We start from the raw sequence: 23,625 nt of genomic DNA, 5'->3' as shown, positions 1-23,625 counted from the left end.
AAAGAGAGAATTAAAAACAGTTGCCAAGTAATTTAATGAAATCCTAGGGTTGCAGTTTACAGGGAGGGAGAGAAAAACTCAGAAATTTCTGGAGAGGAAGATTGTTTTTGTCCCCAGCTATAAAAACTTGACAAATTGCTTATTTAATATTAATAAATTTTGATAAAAGATTTTTTTTTCTTTTCCCCACTGATCTCCTTTTAGAGAAAGAGGAAAATTATTATCAACATCTCAATAATAACTCTTTCACTCGAAATATAAAACTTGTTATAATATTATCATTTCATTTACAATTTATTTAATTACTTATAATAATAAAGTGTGAGAAAACTGGGAATGAATAAAATTTGTTTCAAAGATGAAATATATATATTTATATATATATATATAAATTATGAAAATAAAGATTTCACTTCTTCTTTATTTGTTTTAATTTTATTTTAAATTCTTATACTTTATTTTTTGCACCATCAATAATAATAATAATAATAATAATAATAATAATAATAAATCTATTTAAATTTCCTAAAATATCTTTTTATTTATTTTAATTTTAATTTTTTTTTGCAGTCTACAACTAACAAATTAATTAATTAATTAATTTATTTAACGACTCCGAAACAAATTTTAAAGGAGTAAAAAAAGGGATATATATAACGAGAATTTTAATTACGGTACTAACAATATTTAAAATTAAAAAATACCTGAAAAACTCCCCCAGAACTTTAATAATAAAATAAAAAAAAAAAGAAATTAATTAATTAATTAACACACCTTTGAACAACTCCCCCATCCTTATTTAAATGTTTTTATTAATTTCTTAACAATGGTATGTAAAAATCCGGACTCAAAGCTAGAAAGGCACTTTCCACCCTCCACCATTTTTATTTTTTTTTTCTTCTTACATTCATTTAATTAGGGGACAGCCTTCTTTGATTAAATATTTTATTTTATTTTATACCCCTTTCTAGCCTTAATTTAATTAAATTTAATTAGCCTTATTCCTGATCAGCGCCATCTACCCATAGCGGTGACTTTGAGAACTACTGTAAGCGGCAAGCCAATCAGATGTCGCTAAAATCTGGTGACGTCATTTTTGGTAAGACCCGAGAGTGCCAGTCAGTGACGTCACCAGATTTTAGCGACATCTGATTGGCTTGCCGCTTACAGTAGTTCTTAAAGTCGCCGTTATGGGTAGGTGGCGCTGATCAGGAATAAGGCTAATTTAAAGGTTGTAAATAATTATAATTAAAAAAACAAAAAAGACGTTTTTTAATTAATTTTCTCGCTGTTTAAAATAAACCATCACCACCCACTCTTCACTTCAATCAGATTATATCTTTTTATATCGAAAAATTGTTCGATATGTAAAATATATAATATTAATATATCCATGTTTTTTTTTTAAAGTACTTGCGAAACAATTGCATTGCATTTCGCGTTGCTCTTTAAATTCTTTTTGCATAATGATCTCTTAATTACCAAATTAATCCTTGAATTTTGTCATTAATTACTTTTACTTTAGTTACTTCAGCACCTGCACTCATACATACTTACCTGAAATGTTGTTTTTTTTTTTCCGAGTGTTTGTTTGTTTGTTTGTTTATCCATCAATTGATTGATTGATTGTTTACCAATGTTATTTATGTATTTTTTTTTAATGTTTCAGGGAAGATATTGATTGTTGCAAAAAACTCTCCATCGCTCTCTCTCTCTCTTGTTCACTGGATATTATGCATGGCACAAAATTACGGTGGGAAATATCTTCTAAGAATTTTTTATTCCTTTCGAACTTTCTTCTTTTTCTTCGTTGGTTTAGCGTCTTGCCACATATCTGTAGAGTTAAAGTTTGAAAAAATGTCTAAATTGTAATTGTTATCATTTTAAAACTGTTTTAATGTGATAACAAACCTCCGAGCTCATCAAAAACAACGTTGGAAGCCTCTGGATTAGACGCATCTTCATTTTTCTTATCACTACTACTTTTAACAGCTTCGTCATTGACATTTTTGACACTGTCGGTGACGGCTTCTTTTGCCAATGGTTTTTTATCTTCAGTAGGACGGTTTTTTTGCTGTTGGCTTTCAGCCTGTTTGGGTACTGCCTTTTCTGGAGTCTTTTTAGCCGGAGTTTCAGCTGGTTTAGCGGAGTCTTTTACTGATTTCTGAAATTTTAATTGTTAGATGATTTTATGTTAAATAATTAATTAACATAAAATATAATAAACAGTTGTAGTAAACCTTTTCTGGGGAGTTTTCCTTTTTCTCAGGCTTGCTTGGTTTCTTCTTAATTTCTACCACCGGTTCTGGTTGAGCTTCGGGTTTACTAATCTCGACTACGGCTACGGGTTGTTGAACTTCTTTTACTTCAACGGGTTCAACTTTGGGGCTTTCCTTAACCTTTTCCTCCTTTTTCTTCTTGTTTTTCTTTCCTCCAGTAGCGGACTCATTGTTATTGAGCAGTTTCTCTACTTCACTAGTGATATTTTCATCTTTCTTTCTATTTTTCCGTTCTTTTCTAGAGATGATTTGAGCCCATTCACCTCCGCCAATAATTTCTTTCTCTTCCGGAGAAGCTTGAGGTGTTTCCTCAGTCTCAACCTTAGCTTTCTTATTAGAGTTTGTAGCATTGTTGTTGACCTTCTTATTTTTATCCTAATGTTTCAAAAATAATTAGCGTAACTTGGGGGTCAGTTTAAAAGAAAGGACTCTAACCTTTGCTTCAGCCTTAACTGGTTGCCCCTTGACATTCTGAGCTTTAGTGGGCAAAGGGGCTTTTGATGGCACATTCTTCGAGGGTATCACTTTGGCTGGAGTCTGAGCGTGTGGTTGTTTCTCTGATTTATCTTTCCCAGTATCCTTACTTCCCTTAGAAGGAGCCTTACTCTCACTTTTATTATCTTTACTAGATTCATTTGAAGCAGCTTGGACGCGAGATTGGGTTTGGGCAGCTCCATTTTGTACTAGTTTAGTTTGTTGCTAAAGGATTTTAAATTATTAAGATAAGATCTTTTTCCCCCCTCTCTCTTTGGGTTTTAAATAAAATTGCTTAAATTAGGCCTTAATTAGGGTTAAAATTACGTCGGAATATTTCCTGACCATGCGGGGTTTATTTAGGGTATAGACTAATGGCATCCCATGTTATTTCCCCATAGAGCTTAATACAGTCGAACGCGGAGGACTACCATTACCCTATCAAAGGCTTAATAGCGGTTACGGATTTATTTTATGGTGGATGGTCGCTTACCTTTTCCTTATTTTTCTGCTTCTTTTTGCTAGTGGCTTTCCTGTGTTCGTCCACGAAATCAAAACTAGGAGGTTGAGCCGGGGTTTTGAAACCAAAGGCGAAAACTAATAAAGCGCATAGTAAAACCCCGACGATCGGGAACGCGAATTGAGGATTAATTACATCCTCGAAATTAATTCTTTCTAATATCATTCTGTACATTTGGATTTTGAAGAAGGAGAAGAAGAAAAAAAAAGGAAAACCTACAATATGTTACAACCGCGAAGAGAGCGACTATATGATTGCTCCTCGTTTAAAAAATAGAGACATCAAAGAGAGATACACCGTCAAACCACGATCGTGCCGACTGCTAAAGTTGGATGGCTTGAATCAAGGTGTCGGATAGTTATTTACGTAATCGCGTTTAATTTTTATAAAAGGTTAATTTCTTTTAAAAATATCTATAGATAAACAAATTTTAAAACAAAAACCCCAATAAAACTTAAAATAAATACGTAAAACGAATTAAAATCTCAAAAAGCCGAAAGAGAAAACGTCTAATGACCGACTACTCGGTTTGAACCCTTGACGTCAGCATTTCGGTATACGTTGTCCAAAACTGGCTTCCGGTTCCTATTTCTGTTAGCTCTACTCTCATTGGCTGTTGAGTATACACGTGATCGGAACTTTACTTCGCGAAGTCAGCGGGACTTTAAATTTAAAAAGTAATGCAAAAATGTAGTAAGTCCGAATTTTTTTGGTTTTTAAGGATTTGTACTGTAAATTAAATTTTAATTAAGGAAATAAAATAATCTCAAAATTAAATTATAATATTTATTAAACACATAATAATAATAATTATTGAATGCTGAAATATTTGTAAAAATTAAATGTTCAAACTGAAATAACATTTAGACAAATTTGAATTAGCGTAGCTTATTCCTGATCAGCGCCATCTACCCATAGCGGTGACTTTGAGAACTACTGTAATCGGCAAGCCAATCAGATGTCGCTAAAATCTGGTGACGTCATTTTTGGTAAGACCCCGAGAGTGCCCGTCAGTGACGTCACCAGATTTTAGAGACTTCTGATTGGCTTACCGCTTACAGTAGTTCTCAAAGTCGCCGCTATGGGTAGGTGGCGCTGATCAGGAATAAGGCTAATTACAACAAATTTCTACTTACAAGTTGGAATGACAGAAAAAAAAAATCCAAATTTATTTTGATATATTTGCAATAATTTCTCATTATATCTCGTTGTCAATTCCAAAAAAAAAAAAAAAAAATATTCCAGATTTAGGGTTTTTTATATTCTATTCTCTCAACTTTGACATCATCTCCAATCAACTGATACACATAAGTGACCACTGTTGTAGATTGAATGTCCATTAAGACAAAGGAGGCGGTGATATTACTATCTAGAGCGCTGTAAGCTCCAGTGGCCGAGCCAGGATTTATGTAGAATTTATTTTCATGCTCATAAGCCTCAAAACGATGCGTGTGACCAGATATCAAGATATCCACATCCAATTGCCTCTGAATGGCTGCTAAAGAATCAGGGTCACCCCATGGAACTACTTGATGTCCGTGACAAAGTCCAATACGAAATTGTCCAACAGTGACTATCTTTTGCTCAGGGTAATTAAGATTTTCATCAAAATCTCCTCGGACAACGTGAACATCACTAGCCAAGGTTTTCAGATAATCAAATGATTCTTTAGTACATAGATTACCAGTACATAAAATGTGTTGAATTCGCCCTACACATTAGCAATGATATTAATTTTAATTACTATAATTAAAATTTTAATATCTCATACCTGGAACTAAGAGTTTCTTGAACTTAGCAGGTAGGCTATAACATCTATGAGGAATGTGTAAATCTCCAAGAACTAGTACAAGCATTTTGGTTCTAGTTATAAATAATTTTTCCTCGTACTGATTGATTTGGTAATTTTGATATTCTCTGATTATTAATTCTAATTAACTTTATATCACATTAAAATCCGTGATTGGTCACCACCAACACCACGCCTCCTATCTCGTGATCAGGGGAAAGTGTTAGGCTTAAGTCGAAGCTTCTTCACAAATTATTTCTATGTTATATCGGTTTGAATCCTGAATAAGAATCTGTAAATTATACTTTTTATACTTAAATACTTATAAGGATGACTTAATAAATTAATAATAAAAATGTTCAATAATAATAATTACCTAAATTTATAGACAAACACTTGGGCCTAACTCTCTTTGAAGTTAGATAAGAGATTGAGCAGACGACGTTGGAGGAAAAGTTGCAAATGTTATGTAACTTCCGGTTCCGTGTTATGACCTTTGTGGATTTTTAAGGATACCGAAAAGGTGGTGCGCATTATTCTCGATTAAAATTTGAATTAGGATCATTCCTTAATTTAATTATTCGCCAATAATAATTAAAAATGGCACAACTAGTCGCGCGTAACGTTTCCAGAATCTTCGCTCGAAGCTTCTCTATTTCTAGCAGGTGTTTAGCTGAAGAAAGTAAGAAATACTAAGCCTTGGCCCAAAACTTCCTGGTTTTAATTTATTGACCCAACTTTTAATTGATAATTTAAGTTTAAATATTTAATTTAAATTTGGTATTATCTTTCATGAAGCTTTGCTTGACCCCGTGGAACACGCGGTTGGTACAGAGAAAAAGGAAATTTTAGCCAAATTGGCTGGTAATGATGTATGTATAATTAACATTCATTTGGTGATGGGGAATTAATTACTAATTGGTGATATATTTTTTCCCTGTGATTTTTATCAATTAGAATCCCTTCGATATGAGAGTTTACAAGCGTGCTGGTGGAACTAAAGAAACCCCAAACTTAATTCCATCTCATTTGGAGAGCAGGATGATTGGCTGCATTTGTAAGATCAAAACTACTATAATTAACCTGTGATTAATATTAACTGAAATGATTTTTTTTTTTTTTTACTTTCAGGTGAAGAAGACGCCACTAGCATAAACTGGATGTGGGTTCAAAAGGGAAGCCCTAAACGTTGTGAATGTGGTTATTACTTTAAACTAGTTGATGCTAAACCTTTGTGAGGGAATATTACCCACAATACATTGTAGAAAAAACAAAACCAATTTAAAAAAAATTTGTTAAATAAAAACTTTGTTGTAGTGTCTATTTCATGATTTGTGTATAATTGTATCTTTAAATTAAAATAAATGACAAAATTGAAATTTGTCATATTTCTGGTGGTTATGAGAAGTAAATATTGGGATTGAAAAATTAGGCAAGAACTAGATGAGAAATGGTTAGGTTAAATTTCCACACACTGGGGTAGGGGTAGCTTCATTGCAATACACAAATGGTTAGTCAATATTCCCTACCCCCTCTACACCCCCATTCTATGGTCGCTGTAACCGTCCGTAACACATTTGAACAGGTCAAAATAAATGTCATAAAAAGTTAAAATACATAATTACATCGCGTTGAATTGACAGGGGGAGGGGTTGGGACAGTTTCCGCAAAGGTTTTAGTCTATTTATAAAGGCGTAAACAAGTTGGAGAAAGCGGATATTAATGTCAAAGCCACGGAAGTTAAAGGGGAATGAAACATTATTTCCGATAATCAAGGTTATAGTTCCTTAAAACCGCTCTCCAAAGACGTCATACTCCTAAACAAATCGACCAGCGGGTAGTTACGGTAGAGGTTAGGCACACATTAAGTAATCACGTGCAGGCCGGTTCGGAGAAATACGAAGCCTGATACATTTCGCGTGCACGTTAATAGTCAAAACTTCAAAACGTTGCTGTGGCAACGCTACAACAAACACAAATCAAAAAGACTTCTGGGTTGTTGCCAAGCTGACCGCGGAATTTCTCTTCTCGGATATAGGGACCGTAAACCAGTATATCTCCGAGTTTTAAAACCGTGATGGGGTGTTCTCCGAGTAAAAGTTCCGGTTTGGTGGCTCCGAACCGACCGGACATAGCCCGTTGCACAGACGTGACCGCGTCCGGGGCACCCTTGACCTTCGAGGTCGCGGAAGAGAAAGTGTCCGACGAAATAGAGGACAAAAATGATCGTAAAGATCCCGAAGGCGATCGAAACGACGACCTTCTAACTGACGACGCGCAAGAGGTAAGCTTCGTTTTACGTCTCTTTACGAGTGTCCAGTGACCCTTGGGTTGACCCTGGATCTGTCCTGATTTTAACCTCAACAGAAACAGCCGGAAGAACAAAACAAGGAAGATAAAGATGGTTCCCATTCGGCGTCAAGTCACGATTCGGGAATTGACGAATTAGAAGAGGAATATTCGTTCGTAATCACCGAATTTTCGGAACCAGAAAAGGTCAACGAAATTGAAGCGAACTTCAAGGAAAATGAATCTATAGGTAAGGCCCATTCTAACCATCATTTTAACCAAAAAATATCACAATCCCCCCTTCTTTGTTATAGACCTTCTAATCGTGGGTAAAGCTTGTACCAGAAAATTGAGTCCCAAAGACAAAGAGAAGACCGAAGAGATTAATATTTTAAACAAACTGCGAGAGGAAGGGTTTGTCCCTCGACCTCCTTCGAGAGCCGCTGGCGGATTGAGGTCAATATTGTTTCTTTCCCTCCATTACACCCACGGGGACCAATTCTAGGGAGTGTCTAGAATACGGATGGCCCAGTCCCCATTTTTTAATACAATTATAACAAACCTTCCTTCTGCCACCGTCATGTCCTCCCATATAGATTCGAAATCGTTCCAGCCGATATAGCGGATCCCGCTGCTCCTGGGTTGAGGAAACTACCGCCACTCAGTCTGCAAAGAGCCCTGTCCAAAAAGAAAATAAATTTAACCAAGGAAGACATCGAGGAGAAACTCGAAAAAGCCGAAGAGAGGCGAAAGGTATATTGAATTAAATTTCACTTTTCGTATTGAACGGTTAAGAATATCTTGAAAGTTCAATTTATTCGATTTTAATAGCAAATCGAGGAAGAAAGGTTGGAGAAAATAGCCAGTAAAGGACGAACGGAAGCGATGACGGCGTTGGAACAACAAGCCTTAGAAAAGAAAGAGCGTCACAGCTTAAAGATGGAGAACAAAGCTAAGATCAGGTACATTTTCATCTTAAATTAGATTTTATATAATGAGACGCTAATCTGTACAGAAATTTTAAACCTTTGTACTTTCTTGTAGACAAGAAAAACTGCGTGAACTACAAACTCGACTAAAAAATCACCGTGACCATGTCGAGACAGTGCGTCACAGAAAAGAACTACTGGAATCCGTCCCCAATTTGGACGCCATGTAAAAAAAAATAAATAGATGTTTAAACGATAAAATGCGCTCAAATATGAGGAAACCACTTTTTCGATATGATCCCTTACTAATTTAAGACGAATCGATTTTATATACTATACTATACTAAATATCACTCGAATGTTTAAAAAACAATTTCGTGTTCTTAAAACAAGTATTAAAAATTACTCCTATATACTTTAGCCGCTGCGTTCTAACCGTACATATCGGCAATGTTGTTTAAAAAAATAAATAAATAGGCCTTATATAATAACTTCACTATACTTCGGCCTGGAGGCTCAAAAGGTAAATGTTTGTTAATATAGAAAGATGGAATGTTATTTTTGCAAGATGTTAAATGAATATTGTTAAAGGAGAAAGAGTTGTTAATTGTAACGCTCTAACAGTTGGTTAGTGAAGTAATAAAGATTTTGTTTTTGGCAAAAACCTACCGTGACATTTTCATCTTGTTGGCATTTTCAGGTGACTGGTTGAATAACTGCGTCTACAAAAAAAAAAAGTTGAAATATACGTTAAGTTGAGAAGAAACACTTTTTGGTTTTATTAATTTTTTTTTCGACATAAACAGTGTTATTTGTTGTTGTTGTTGTTGTTTTTTTCATATAATTTGTTTTTTTCCTTATTTAAATTTTGGGGGAAATTGTTATTAAGTGTTTCACCGCTAAAAACGAGAGATTTCTTTGGTATTTTCATAATAATAATAATTTGTTTGCTTGTTTTTTTTTCAAAGAGTTATTCATTATAGCTATACTGAGCCAGGGTGTTGGCTAAACGTTATTTACACATTGTTTACTCTTCACTACTTGGAAGTAAATTTTAGTTTTGTTTCTTATCTCCAAACTACAAATTGTTTTCAAGTTGCGGTTTTTTTTTGTTATTTTTTTTATCTTGATTCTTTGTTTTTGTTTTTTTTTTTTGCTTTTTACATGACCCTGTTTTATTTTTTATTTTATTATTAAATTTATTCGTAGCTGGCAATTTAAATGAAAAATTAATTTGATTGAAATTAAGCTAGAAGCTTTTTGAATATTTAAAACTGAGTGATTTTACGTCTATACGGATTTTTTTTTTAAAGAAGAATTATAAATTTCAATAATTTTTTTTTCAAAAGCCGACCGGGGTGTGTTTTTATTTCAATATTGGCATTGAAATTAAAATTTCTGTGGGATAATTCTGAGCCGCGATTGGATGAATGAAAAAATAAAAAATAAAAAGGTAATCGAATATTGTGAATTTGTTTTTGTTTTTGCCTTTTTCTTAAAAACAACAACGCCAATATACCCCAAACAACTATTTACAATTTCTTATTTTTTTTAGTCTTTTTTTTTCTACAACTTTTGTTTAAAATATCTTGACATGAGAAACAGTTATTAATTTTTATTTGGTAATTTTATTTCATTTTATTTCTTTTAATATCATTTTTGGTCTCAAAATGTTTCGCTTTTTTTAAAGAGTTTTATTTTGTCGAGGATTTTTCAGCGATTTTCTCGTGAAAACACGTGTTATGTTTTATTTTAAATGAAAAAGTTTTTTCATAAAGTTTTCTTTATAAATAATTTTACCGCATTTTTGTCTTTAAAAAACAAGAAAATTGGTTTGAAAAAACTTCCTATTTTTTATATTTTTCTTTTCCCAGAGAGGTGCTGTGAGGTGCGCCAGCAATTTAATTTATTCTTAATTAAGAATAAAGTGTGAATTACACCGAAGAACCGTTTAATACGTTTTTTTTAATTTAATTTTCACTTTATAAATATATTCCCTCGCAATTAAAGATAAATAAATTAACTCATAAATTAGTTTTGGGAACTTCGACCTCGCATACTAATTTGTCAAATAAAGGTTTATTTGTTTAAAAAAAAACCTATATTTTTCTTGGGTGCTATAATAATTAATCTATTAATAATTTATTCCTTAATATATTAATATAATTTATTTCGTATTTTTAGACACCGGTATTTTTGAATTAAATACGATGGTCTATTTAGAATGAAACTAAAGATATTTACACCTAATAATTAAACTTAAAAATAAATAAATAAATAAATAAATAATTAAATGCCGTGAAATTACGGTAATTAAAATAATTATTAATACTGAAATATATATAATCTTTTTTTATTAGGAATGACTGTCTATATCACTTTTCAAATCATTAAAGATACGTTTCTTAACGTTCCTTTAAGATTATTATTTAATTTCTTTTTTAATTAAAAATAATACTGAAATAATTATAAACTAAATAACGATAATTTATCTCTAATACTCGTGACCAATCGCGCGATATTTCTTTATATAATTTTGAGCGAAATTCAAAAAATCCGTTTTCCGCCGCGTATTTCGTGGTCCAAGGGGGTCGTCAATAAATGAAATCAAACGGGGCTTTTTTATTTTTACAAATTTAATTAATTTGCGCGAGAGATATTATTTAAGAAAAAACATCACAGCATTAAAAATGGGCCTGGTGCGCGACTTTTTAGGCCTAAATATTTCTTTATGTACAAAAAGAAGTCTCCCGTTTTTTTATTTGATGTCAAGGATGAGGGGTCAAAGGGTAAAAGAGAAGATTTGGGTTTTGTTCGGATTTGAAGAGAGTTTTGGGGGAATGTTTTTGAAAAAGGCAAGTTTGCTGCCTTTTCTTAATTTGTTTGTTTGTTTGCGAGAAGATACGAAAACCGAGGAAGGAAACAGTGCTCGACCAATCTTGTAATATTATTACTAAACAGTCTGATTTTTGCTTAAATCATTTGGATTTAAAACACTTTCCCCAATGAAATAAATAAATTTCAGATTTTGCTTTTCTGATTAAAAATTAAATAATAGAAAGAAATACATTTTTGCCCTCGTTGGTGAATCCTCAGGATCTCACCCAGTTGTTAGAGTTTTGGCTGTTTAATGAAATAGGATTGGGAACAGATAGACTTATCAATAATAATTGATGACGAAAAGTAGGTGCGAGTAAAACGACAGTGCGGTTTTCAATAAAATAGGAAATAATAACTTATATTATTTGTAATACGACCAAAATATAAAACCAGGCGGACCAAAAACCATCCAAAACAAAAGAAAAAACATAAATAGATGTACTTACTAAGGCATAGAAAAGTCCTGTAGCGCTTGTTTGACTGTCGAGAGAACGGCGCGGTTCTCTTCCCGGTAATTGTCACCGCAAAGAGACTGCAACTTGTTCAGGTAAGTGTCGAAATTCTGCGGAGAGGGTTTCTCGTCGAAATTCGGGAGTCTAACGTGATCCAACAACGAAATAAAATTGTTTCTCAAAGACTCGTAATATTCCGATAAGTGGCTATTTTTCTCGGCCAGAGATTGGTTATCCTGAATCAAGTACGGTACAAAAGAGACAATACGCGTTAAGGTCAAACTGGACAAAATAACTAAAAAAAACTTCCCAAGGTTTCCCTGTGATATTGGCCTATTTTTTATCTACTTGTTGGGAATTGACTTTCCAATCTAAATTATTTTGGGACTAGAAACGTTTTCATTTTACGGGGGGAAGCAACAATCTGTCACTGGTGTGGTCTTCAAAGGAGAGTGTCTAATGGTTGTATAGGATCCAAAGTATGAAATAAATGGACAGTGTATTATGGTACAACTAACAACAGTTACCCGTTCGGTCAAACGAATCTGTTGCTCCATCTGCGTAATGTCCGTGCACAGCTTGATCATTTCCGACTCGACTTTGGCGTTGTACTCTTGCAACTCGTAGATTTCCTCTTCCAAGGCCCGAATATCGTTGTCGCTCTCCATGTAATCTGGTGGGAAAAAAGCTAACGAGAAGCGCCGCCGCGCGTTAACCAAAACCCACGATCCGGATGGATATACGCCAAGCGTCAAATATTTAACCCGCGTAAACTTACTCTGTCCAGTCTTCATGGGTTGCGCCGAAGAATGGTGCTGTTGTTGAGGAGGAGGCGGAGGTGGTGGCGGTTGGTGAACCGGAGTCATTTCTCCGCTCGACATTTTCGCCTTCTTGACCGCTTGACTGGCTCGAGGACAACCCGAAAGGCTACGATGAGTCAAGAAACTCCCGTTGGCGTGACCGCTTCCGTCGCAACCCGGTGTTGGGCAACTAAAAGTTAAGTAAGGTAACGTTGTTGGTCTTACGTATTGACGGACGTACAACGAAACACTGTCAAAGAGACACGCTTCTATAGGTTGTCTCTCAAAAACTCACCTGACGCCTTCCGATTTGATAGATCTGCCGTCATTCTCGTGCCTTAACTTGCTCCTATTGGTCAGAGGACATCCCGAGGCACTATACGAGAAAGAAAGTAGCCAAAAGAAAATGGTTGCGTTATAGAAAAATAAGAAAAAATTCTCAACTATCACGTGGGTCTTGTTAAAATTCTAGTTAAATAAAATGGAACATCAAAAATAAGAAGACAGTAACGGAAATTATTAATCTTTTTGTTGTTCTTCTCTTCATACATTTTGAATTTCCATTTTACTTTCATTTCAACATTTTATGGGTTAAACTGAATAAAAAGTGAGAGAAAAACGTTTGCTTTACGAAACAAAGAAATTAATATAAATATAAATAACGAAAAATTATAATTAACGAGAGTGGATTAATTAATCAATACGGTGCGATTTTGTAGAAAATCATGCAATTAGCGGTCACTTCACTTCCCGCTTATAACTCTTCAAAATTACATGAATTATTAATTGAACTTTAACGTCTTGTTAATGACGACTTAGTGCTTAACCTAGAAAACCAAAAAACTCGGTAAAAACAAACTAAAATGTAAAAAATAAATCAATAAATAAATAAAAATGGGTAAAAACGTTTCATCAAAATCATGCTTAAAATAATCGTCCAGTCATTCATTAAAGCGTGCGTGAAATTGTCCATTAACTTAATAATAGGAGGAGGAGGGTCAAAACATCGTCAACTAATCATGCTTCGAAATAAATATAGTGCGGATTTCGGTGCGGAACTACTTAAAATTTTGTTGATAAATTAAACGTGGCATTCGGTGGATATATTGGTCGTATCCATTACACGCTATACAAAGACAGTTAGTACTACTACCTGCGGTGAGACTGAAATTTCCCTGTGACATGTCCCGAGCCATCGCAGCCGGGGATCGGGCAGCTTGCAAAAAAGTGGGATAGACAGTTAAAATAACCACAAATCTTCTTCCCTTTTATTTTTTATTTTAGGCAGAGAGAGTCACTTTGTTCCGGATTTTATCTCTTAAATCTATGTTTTCTTTTTCATTCGCGATTTGTTTCGCTGCCGCCGCCGCGTAATACTTGAACTATAGCTTTTTGGACTACAAACTTCTTATCGGAAAATAAAGATAGAATGGAACTGAACCAAAGTAAAATAAAAATTATATCAAAAGGGATGGAGGATAATAACGATTCCCGATTTCGACATAAAAATAAAATTACGCCTGATAAATCTACGCCGTTGAACAAGTTAAACGCATCCCCCAGTTGCGAGTTAAAAACCGTTGCGAGTACTAACGGTTTTTGAATAAACACGCTCTCATAATCCATAATTATTCACCATGCAATAATAAAAAAAAAATACAACAAACTTCATCTTGAGAACAACCATCAGTCTCATCATCATTCCAAAAATGTCTCGTTTACTTAATTGTTTTTTTTTATCAATTAGGCCTAATTTTCTAATTAATAACTAACGTATTCAGTTGTTTGAAGCTTATTTTAACTTTATCCTACGCCATTTATAAGTTAGGCCTAGTAATTTTAAAATTAATAGTTCATGTAACGCACATCGGGAATTGGGGCCACACACTAGTTCAATTTTGCCCATCACTTTTCAAATTATCTAAAACGATAACCCCCAAAATCCTTAAGCTTAATCCTCGCTCAAAAAATGGGTCAAATTAAACACAAATTTTATGAAAACTTAAATAATAAACCAAACAAAATAAAAAAAATATATTAGAGAAACGAAAAGAAAAAAAAAGAAACGGGGGGTAAAATTCTCTAAAATAGTAGAAAGGAATAACCTCCAATGGGCAGCATACCGAAGGGGTTCCGAGTCGCTCTTCTCGTCTCTGGTCACCACTTTCTTGGGCTTGTTGGCGCGCGGACAGCCGGACAAACTCCGATGGGAGGAGTAGTTGCCGGTCACGTGGCCCGAGCCATCGCATCCCGGGGTTGGGCACCTGTGACGAAGATAAATGAACACGATGCACCAGCCTGCCAAGCACACAAAGCTTATACAATCCTCTATCCCCCTCTCCCTCTCCCTCTTTTCTCTCTACTCCATCCTCTTCCATCCTTTCCACCCATCCTCTTTTCATCCTCATTTCCAAGGGAGTAGAAGCGAGTGTTCATCCCAAATTTCCTTCCTCTCTCGCAGGCTCCCTTATCGACTGGGCCACGGAGGGCCGCTCACCCCTACACTCCCCCTCCCCGTTTTCCCGCACGTACCCCCTTATCAAAGAAAATTTTAGCCAGGCACCGGCGCGACCTATCTCATTTTCTCTTGCAACCACGCCATACCAAAGCGAACATACTGCGTGTGGTATCATTTCATCCGTAGTTTGCCACGAACGCGACTACGAATCAAGGAATTTAAAACGCCATCCAAAATAGGGAATATTTCCTTCTTAACGTTGCATTTTCAGAGTAAACCGACATACCAACCCTAGTGTGCAAAAGCCTGTGAGTCTAAAACGCGCCGAGTTCCAAGAAATTTCTAGCTAGGTCTATTTTAATTCGGTAGAGCATTATGATTGTGGGATGAACTTTGAGGATACTACGAAAGAGAGAATGGGAGGTTCAGGATGAGGATGGGGGGTTTTACACCACCAGAGATTACGCTAGCGTCGCGGGTGGTGGTAGTGGGAGAAGTAGGTCTTCTCGCTTTTAAGCTTTTATAGTCAGCTACGCTTCAGGAAAAACCTTAGATCCCTATTTAGAAAAGCATCGGACGCCAAAAAACCACTATACTTGTGTATGAAAAGGGTTGTTTAAAACAAGTAAAAAAAGGGTCTCTTACTTCAGTTCTTGATGTTGAGCTTGAACTTGAGATCTCTCCGAATGAGGACACGACGACATACTGTGTCCAACCAATTCGCGGGAGATGAGGAAAGAGAAAGGTTCCAGGGCAAAGAGAGAGAGAGAGAGAGAGAGAGAGAGAGAGAGAGAGAGAGAGAGAAGAACAAAAAAACCGTGAGATGAAAGTGACTGAACGGTTAAATATAAATCTAATCTAATCTAAGCCTAGTTGACCCTTGAGATCCATGTATCTAAAATAATCATGGGTTATCATGCACCGGATATTGGATATTTTCCAGGGAGCCTAGTTTGTACTGGTGTTACTATAGGCTGATCAAACTCGCTTTCGAGGTTCAAATTATTGAACTTCCTAATCTTCAAAATGATCATTCAAACAATCCTACCTATCTTTGTCACTGGAGTAGTCCGGTGGAGGTGGCAGTGAGAGTTGAGGAGCGTAAACAGGTGAGGGTCTCGGTGGCGAACAAGGTACGGGTGGCGAGAGTGAAGAGCTATTGACCGGTGGCATAGATCCGCAAGGAGAGCAGGCTCCCGGCGTTAAGAAACCCGTCCCAGGCGTTCCCGTTCTGGCCGGAGTATGACCCGTCGAGAAATCCACCGGTTCCGTTTGCTCAGCGTCAGGACCATACAGGGGCTTGGGTGACACCAAAACAGTCGGCCGTTGAAGCATACCTTGCGAACACCTAGACAGAGAAAGAAACGTTTATGGTTAATTAATTACAATAAATACATACCACGAGACACAACACGTGATTCAATTAAACAAAACGCAAGGGAAACAAAAGCCAGTAAAAACAAAGGATACAAGGGTTATGTTTGAATTGATTTAATGATAATAAAATCTATAGAAAATGGAATTGAATGAAGTAATTATCTCATTATAAGAAATATGTAGAGCGGGACATTCGAAATCCCAACTGAAAACATCACCCCACGTATATTTACCGTCACCACCTAATTAGATTTGACTGATTACGTATACAGTTCAATTTAAAAATAAAATACGCCCTAATTATAGCGGTCAACCGTAAAGGAAGGGTAACACGGCATAGAGTCCTTAACTAAATTCATATTGCAAATAAGACAAGTAGTTTTTATTCAACAGCTCTTTAGAGAAATCACCTTTGAAGTATGGAGTATAGGCAATTTCCTTTTTCGTTTATTTTTTTGCCCAATAAAGGCGTCCACCCAGTAAACCAAAGTAAAAGAAGAGAGAGGGTGGACCAAGAATTAAAAAGCATTGTTCCGTGTCAAGAGATAAAAAATGTGGTGGTCGAAGAGAGAGAGAGAGAGAGAGAGAGAGAGAGAGAGAGAGAGAGAGAGAGAGAGAGAGAGAGAGAGAGAGAGAGAGAGAGAGAGAGAGAGAGAGAGTAAAGTCGAGTAGGGAATCGCTTCGGTCTTTTAATTAACCCTCGTGTCTTATAGACGTATCAACCAATTGGAAAAATTGACCATCAAATATTTAAGGGTAGCAATTTTGATTAAAAATGACAGAACCTTTTCGTTTTGAGGGCGCAGCAGTGGCTTTTCAACCAATACGATGATACCACTGTCCAAGACCTTAAGCCTTGTCTACGATAGGATTTTATTAAACTCTCTAAAGACTAAAAAGGGAAAGGACTAAGGCCGGCTTTCAATCAAACTACTTGATAATAAACCTCAAGAACGGAAGACCGACCATTTCGAGCTATAGCACTCCCTCCACCCAAACTTAACTATTTAAAGTATAAACCTGTAGGAAGTTATAACCTGAACGAGTTACGAGCTTTCAGATCGAAATGGTCCATACATAGAAGGAAGTATATACACTTGTTACTCGGTTCTGGGTTGTCCAGTATACCGGAGGGATGTTATATTGAAGGGTAAAGTGTGTATGTGGCTAAGGGGGGAGGGCGGGGGTTTAACTTTTATAAATTCAAGACGTACATGCTCATCTGACGGTCCATCGATCTGCTGGACAGGTCCATGACGCATTCGGACCCTTTGGTTGATAAATTGATAGCCGAATGTTCGTAGCTAGGGTAAGGTGGCCTAGACGGGAGAAAAAGAAAAACCATCATAGTAATAGCCTTTCCTTTTTCCTTCCCTCCGCCATGCACCACCCATTTTTCCTTCAAGGAAATTTTTCTCTCAGCTCTCTCTCATTCTCTCTCTCTCTCTCTTCTTCTCTTTGCTAAGCCTAATTCCCACACCTCTATATAAGTGTACCACCCCTCACCCCCAACCCCCAACCCCCAAGTCTCTTTCTCTATATCCGTACATAGAAACATTTAGGGGTCTAGCCGGTCCCAGTTCCTCCTCCCTTTCCTTAAGGGTTATTACCATATTCTAGTTAAGAAGGTGGACCTGACCCTGGCTGAAAATATATACAGGGTGTTTCTGAAAGATCTATCAGAAATTAAGGGCAGTGATCCTTGGATTAAATTCGAGGCGAGAATATTTTGGACTAAGGGATACCGTTTTTAAGCTATGATTGGAGTGTTTTATGGATGACCCCTTAATTTAAATTAGAATTTCTTAATTAAATTTAAGGGGTCATTCGTAATCTCAACTTTCTAATCACAACTTGAAGTTAAAATGTGAAGGCTCAGAAGTCAAACACTTGTAAACTGTGTCCATTTGGGACAAAAATGTCATAGGAGTTACATTTCGACTCCAATTTAGTCCAAAGAACACTGCCCTTAATTCCCTTAATTTCTGACAGATATTTTAAAAACACCCTGTACAGAAGTGAAGCTGTAGATGACAAAGGACTTAACTCAAAAAGATATAAGGAGTCGCGTGGGAAAAAAGGATTTTCACTATTTAGGATTATATTCAAATATGTATGTGTCTATGTATGTATGGCAAAAGGGACTGTATAGTGTAGGTATAAATCGTTTTACCCTCTTCTTCCGCTTTTATTTCCGTTTAGCACGATATATTATAGGCGTCGCTTCGGTACACTCCGTTTATTATCAAAAATATTATACGTCAAATGGGAAAGGAAGAAAAGAAATAGTAGAAAATATCGCGTATGATTATTATTTACACGAAGGGGTTCCATGAATTCTTTTGTTCTTTGCCGTTATTTACGGTGGTGGACAAAATTTCTCGGTATTTTACAAAAGGCTGACGTAACGTAATTAAATATTCTTTACTTTTAATTAAAGACTATAAGCTTTGAAATATTTGTAATGAAATTTTGATAATGAGCTATCAAATTAAAATAGATGAGGACTAGCTTAATCAGCCCTAGTCAGTTTTGTAAACTATATATATATATTGAACGGTTATGGAGTCTTAGGCAGATTTTAAACTACGCAAGTGATAAGTGTAGTTGTTGGGAAACTGCTCTATAGTCTTTGAGCGGTTGGGAAAAGGGCTGGTTTATTTTTCTTTTAAATTGAAATATTTACCATAACCATATTTTTAATTATAGGTAATAATATTAATATTAATTAAAAACACGTTTAACCGTTATGGTTCACAATATTTACGTAAATATATTTACTTTTCAGTAAATATTTTGGAACAAGTGGGTTTGGCCAATGAAAACACAGAATTTGAAGAAAGAAATAAAAGTAATAAAATAAAAAAAAACGCAACAGAGCTTGATATAAAAAATAAGAGTATGCGGAATATGTAAATGTAAATTTGCAAACTTGGGAGTTTATAATACGTACTTGTAAGGTATAAGTATGGGTTTCCGGTCTTGTTGGTCGTCGACGTTCATGTTTGGTTTGGGAGCGATGGGTCTGTTGTAGTAAGGGTAATCGTTTTTCCCTCCATATTTCTCCAATTCTTTGGGAATGTTCGGTCTGGGAGACACGGAGTAGCTGGATCCGGGACTGTATTGCGAACAATTAGGCCTAATACCGCGATCGCAACCTAAGAAAATACAATAACCAGAAATAAAAAATATATCAATTTAATAACATACTTATTATTAGAAGACCCTAACTTGAAGTAAACACGAACGAGCCACAATCTTTGGTATAGATTAAAAAAATTTAAATAAAAATGCTATTATCCCAAACCGGAAGTGGTTTCTCGCGTGGTGACAACACCCCAATTGTAGTTCAAGTGAAGACAGACACGTTTTCTTTTGTTTTTTTTTGTAACTTCAAGTTATGAACTTTTAATATTTTGTATTCATAGTTCGTCCTGACTTAATTTACATTTGGCTAAAATATATATTCATAAAGCCATTTAAATGCGACTTTGGGTCCATTTGATCGTTTAAGCCGTTTTTAGGTTAAAAAACTAAAAAAGAGGTTGTTCATTTGTGTATTTATCGAGACTACGGACATTTATACGCAAATTATCTAGAAAACTATAACGTAATGGATATATTTTTTAACTTTTTTAAATACCAGTATTATCGGGTATTATGATTCTTGGGCATAAACATATAATATAAAACTTTTTGATAATTTTTATTTTTTATTTTTTATTATATTTTAAAAAAAGGGGGAGGAGTTTTAAAACAATACTAAAACTTACCCTGCGTTTTTCCTTTGTTAGACATTTTTTCCATGGCCGCTATTGGACAACCGGATAAACTGCGTGAAAACAGAACAGAAATTAAACGCGTGTAGTTAGATTTAATAAAATATTTAGAGGGTTTAAATATTAAAATTTATGATTTATTTTATATATTGATATACCTTCTATGCGAATTCCTATTGCTATTAACGTGCCCTCTACCGTTACAACCGGGCGTTGGACACCTAATAATCCCCAAAAACAAGGCGAAAAATAATTAATAATTCATATGTTTTGTGGTATTTCTAAGAATTGGAGTTCCAAACAAATAAATGTCCGCAAAACTTAACTTTTGATAAAAAAAAGTTCAAAGTTTCTATATTATAAGATAAAAAAAAATCAATAAAAATAAAACAATAGTTACTAAGTTTAAGTTTTCAGTTAATCTAAAATAATTTAGATTAACTGAACTTGAATTTAAGTTTAAATGAGTCAATAATTGACTTTATAGCCCTCTTGAGACGCATCATTGAAATAGTTTTTTTATTATTTGGAAAGGCCTATTATTTGGGACGTCGTCTGCTTTTGAAACGTGGCAATTAATGGCGCAAAAATCTACATAGTCCAACCATAATTTCATAAGATATGTACCATAAGTAGGGCACTACTTATACTTCGTAAGGCTAGAGATTTACAGCTCGAGCTAGTTCGAGAAGGACAAGAGAGAATTGAAGTACTACACTCGGTTTAGCAGGACTTCCATCTAGGTTCTATTTAGTCTGTACTAAGCCTTGGCATGCAGCACCTCAGCACCAGGCGTCGCTTTACCTCGAACCTATGACCTACTTCAATTACTTCATGACAAGCTCCATTTTGTAACCAGTGAAAAAACTTATGGAACATATCTTATGAAATGAACTTACGGTTCAACTTAGGATCTAGCTACAAAATTAAAATAAAAATAAAATAAAATGAAAAACATAAGTTGAGGTAATGATTATACTTACTTAAGTATTGTCTCGTGCATGGCCAGGACTGGAAAGTCAAAAGAGTCTGGGTTAGTGAAGCCATTGTTCGAGAGTTGGCCAAAGGAGAACGTCGATGGGAAACCGTCGCAAGAGTACTTACTGTCCGGCGTTATTCGGTCTTTCCTCGGACACCCGGAGAGGCTGCTTCCGGGGGCGAATGATACGAGCGTAGAATGAACCACGACAGAACCACGGAAATGCCGCCAGACAAAAGAAAACCAGACAAAGAGCGAGAGAGAGAGAGAGAGAAAAAAAAGGGACAAGAAGAAAGTTCACCCATCAGATTATCCGCATCAAGTTAAAAAAAAATTAAATAAGTTTAATTACACGATAAGAACTAATTATCGTAAACACACTCTCGAAGTAACCAAACTAAAATATTTTAACTCATCATTAACCAATAGATAAGTTAAGAGGCATGTTATGTTAGGTTAGTTATTTTCCTGTAGACCTTCCTTATTCAATCGAAAAAGTTTTAAACCAAATCTAGACTAATTATTTCAATTCCATATTGACAACCGACCGTACTTCTATATACTTTTTAATTAAAAACTTTATAAATACTTTTATGTATCACTACGCTTACTAACTTATAATTGCTCGTAAAATATTAAAAATTCACATTAAAAATTAATAAATAAAGTCAATGTAAGCTCTATTTTTTATTCTAATAAAAAAAAATAATTTAATACCCGGATAAAAACTTTGCCCTTAAGCGACCTTTTCTTCTTATTTAAAAAATATACACATACATATGGAAGGTTGAATACTTTTTTTACCATTATGTAATAAAAAAAATTTATTCGCCAACCGAGTAAGTTCTGTAAATCAAATTTAAAACGCCCACGGGCGTTGTTTGTTTAAAGGGTATAGGCAGCTTTAATTTCATATCATATTTTATATCTTAAAAGGTTTAAAGTTGCACTTTCGAGTCTCTAATTTATAAATATCAACTTTTTAAAATAATTGAACAATTAATTCTATACTTAAAATGAATTTAAAAATCGTCAAAACTGAATTTTTACATACCTATACCCTTGCCTCACCAGCTTGTTTTTTGACGTCAACTGAATAAGCGCGGGAAAAACCATGGAGCCTTAATCTAGGCTCTATGCAAAAACGGTAGTCCGGACTCTCTAGGCGCGAAGCGTTTGGACTCTTCGATTCATGGTTGAAGTTACGTGACGTCTGCTACTTATTTTACCTAACAACTGCACCGTCCCCTTCAGACTCGGACTAACCGCTTAAATTAATCGAAAAATCCGACAACAAATTGACCAGATTATCCGACTCACTACTCGAGTTTGAAGACACAACAGGTTAATAAATTTAATTACCAAAATTTCAGCTAAACTATCCGCTTCTTAAAAATCAAAACCGAATTGCTCCGTGATTGCAGAGAACCAGTCTGGGAAATAAGGATAATTTTTAAACTAGTCCTTGGGACCAGTGACCCCCCTAGGGTCCGAAATAATAAACTGGTCTCCGGGCTGATCCCAGGCTTTGTTCTCTTATAGATTTGCAATTAATAAACTGGTCCTGAGGACCAGTAAGCCCCACTTTTTGAATTAAAAAACTAGTCCTAGCAATTAATAAACTGGTTTTGGACCAGAGGAAGTGTGCTATTTCCCAGACTGGCGGGAACTGTGTCCGGGACGCCCAACTGAAGATTTCGTTTCCCCGATTCCCGATACAAAAACCGTCTAGTGAAAGACAAGTATCTGACGTCATATACTTGTCTTTACTTTGGTAAAATGGCGGCCTAATTTGAAAAATGGGGGTAGGAACTTTATATATTCAAACTTATCTTACAAAATAACTACAAATCGGAGAGTTAAAAGTTTGATATTTTTGGATTCTTTGAAAGAAATTCTATCTTTTGTTAAATGAATGAAAGGTTTTTTAAATAAAGCTGCGCATACCCTTTAAAGTCGCGGTCTAGCCCGAGACAACAAGCGCCTCTTCAACCCTACCCCTGGAAACGTTCTTTCCTTGAATACTGGAGTATCGCTTAAAAAACATTTCTGCAGGCGTTCTTTGAAAATCCCTGCAAAACGTTTCAGCCTGGTGGGTAGCTCGCCCTTTTATCATCAATTCGCACTGTTTTTTTTTGCGTATTTCTTAAGCCTAACGCGTTTAAACGTGTAAAAGACGCTCGATATACCTCCTGTGGTGAGAATACAGTCCCGTGGAATGACCAGTTCCGTTACATCCGGGTGTCGGACATTTACTGTCGGGAGAGTTCAAAAATTCTTCTTCGGATGGTCGGTAACTGCAGGGACTCATCATGGATTCTTCTCCTGAAATTATATCACCTCCAATTAATTAGTGATTGGTCTACTTAAATTTAGGCCTATTTTAATCATAAGCTTATAAGTTATGTTATGTCATGGGTTCTTCTCCTGAAATTATATCCCAACCAATTAATTAAAATTAATTAGGGTTAACGGTGTATAGGTATACTCAAATTTAGGTCCAATTTAATCATAAGTTTAGAAGATATATTCCATAAGTATGACACTACTTATACATCGTTATGATAGAGACTTACAGCTCGAGCTAGTTCGAGAACGACTACACTCGGTTAATTTTGCA

General features: G+C 35.3%; 5 protein-coding genes across 16 annotated transcripts in view; 2 read left to right on the top strand and 3 right to left on the bottom strand.

Annotated features, from left to right (window-relative positions):
• Positions 1–15: 15 nt before the first annotated feature.
• On the bottom strand, positions 16–3,717 carry LOC149717798 (uncharacterized). Its single transcript, XM_089840730.1, has 5 exons — positions 3,247–3,717; positions 2,715–2,978; positions 2,241–2,654; positions 1,912–2,164; positions 16–1,834 (listed from the first exon to the last, which is right to left on the bottom strand). The coding sequence occupies exons 1-5, from the start codon at positions 3,445–3,447 to the stop codon at positions 1,779–1,781; spliced, it is 1,188 nt and encodes a 395-aa protein (XP_089696856.1). The 5' UTR covers positions 3,448–3,717; the 3' UTR covers positions 16–1,778.
• Positions 3,718–4,045: 328 nt separating this feature from the next.
• Positions 4,046–5,568, bottom strand: Vps29 (vacuolar protein sorting 29). Its single transcript, XM_089840732.1, has 3 exons — positions 5,439–5,568; positions 5,045–5,354; positions 4,046–4,984 (listed from the first exon to the last, which is right to left on the bottom strand). The coding sequence occupies exons 2-3, from the start codon at positions 5,127–5,129 to the stop codon at positions 4,521–4,523; spliced, it is 549 nt and encodes a 182-aa protein (XP_089696858.1). The 5' UTR covers positions 5,130–5,354; positions 5,439–5,568; the 3' UTR covers positions 4,046–4,520.
• Positions 5,569–5,600: 32 nt separating this feature from the next.
• Positions 5,601–6,441, top strand: LOC149717796 (cytochrome c oxidase subunit 5B, mitochondrial-like). The gene is made up of 4 exons (XM_089840733.1): positions 5,601–5,744; positions 5,861–5,934; positions 6,020–6,119; positions 6,194–6,441. The coding sequence occupies exons 1-4, from the start codon at positions 5,663–5,665 to the stop codon at positions 6,298–6,300; spliced, it is 363 nt and encodes a 120-aa protein (XP_089696859.1). The 5' UTR covers positions 5,601–5,662; the 3' UTR covers positions 6,301–6,441.
• Positions 6,442–7,126: 685 nt separating this feature from the next.
• On the top strand, positions 7,127–8,948 carry LOC149717795 (uncharacterized). Its single transcript, XM_089840731.1, has 6 exons — positions 7,127–7,346; positions 7,430–7,601; positions 7,666–7,807; positions 7,948–8,104; positions 8,183–8,313; positions 8,396–8,948. The coding sequence occupies exons 1-6, from the start codon at positions 7,140–7,142 to the stop codon at positions 8,508–8,510; spliced, it is 924 nt and encodes a 307-aa protein (XP_089696857.1). The 5' UTR covers positions 7,127–7,139; the 3' UTR covers positions 8,511–8,948.
• Positions 8,949–9,035: 87 nt separating this feature from the next.
• The window catches only part of LOC149717793 (uncharacterized), a 97,791-nt gene continuing 83,201 nt past the window's right edge, over positions 9,036–23,625 (bottom strand). Inside the window, exons 8-23 of one of the 12 annotated variants that reach the window (XM_089840722.1) lie at positions 23,195–23,330; positions 21,131–21,174; positions 21,010–21,055; positions 20,185–20,247; positions 20,021–20,079; positions 19,201–19,405; positions 17,462–17,566; positions 15,919–16,218; positions 15,516–15,575; positions 14,518–14,676; positions 13,566–13,628; positions 12,708–12,788; positions 12,391–12,602; positions 12,131–12,300; positions 11,607–11,848; positions 9,036–11,403 (exon numbers count right to left, since the gene is read on the bottom strand). In XM_089840722.1, coding sequence (XP_089696848.1) covers positions 11,373–11,403; positions 11,607–11,848; positions 12,131–12,300; positions 12,391–12,602; positions 12,708–12,788; positions 13,566–13,628; positions 14,518–14,676; positions 15,516–15,575; positions 15,919–16,218; positions 17,462–17,566; positions 19,201–19,405; positions 20,021–20,079; positions 20,185–20,247; positions 21,010–21,055; positions 21,131–21,174; positions 23,195–23,330 — 1,976 coding nt within the window. In that variant the 3' untranslated portion in view covers positions 9,036–11,372. Of the gene's footprint in view, positions 11,404–11,606; positions 11,849–12,130; positions 12,301–12,390; positions 12,603–12,707; positions 12,789–13,565; positions 13,629–14,517; positions 14,677–15,515; positions 15,576–15,918; positions 16,219–17,461; positions 17,567–19,200; positions 19,406–20,020; positions 20,080–20,184; positions 20,248–21,009; positions 21,175–23,194; positions 23,331–23,625 lie in introns of all 12 variants that reach the window. The other 11 variants (XM_089840726.1, XM_089840723.1, XM_089840727.1 and 8 more) reach the window with 11 other exon arrangements.

The sequence above is a fragment of the Phalangium opilio genome, unplaced genomic scaffold, assembly GCF_054372755.1.
Source record: "Phalangium opilio isolate 3A_F unplaced genomic scaffold, DU_Popi_V2 ptg000003l_1, whole genome shotgun sequence".
NCBI classification, from domain to species: domain Eukaryota; kingdom Metazoa; phylum Arthropoda; class Arachnida; order Opiliones; family Phalangiidae; genus Phalangium; species Phalangium opilio.
The sequence above is the reverse complement of the archived record's forward strand: the minus strand, read 5'-3'. Positions and strand labels throughout refer to the sequence as shown.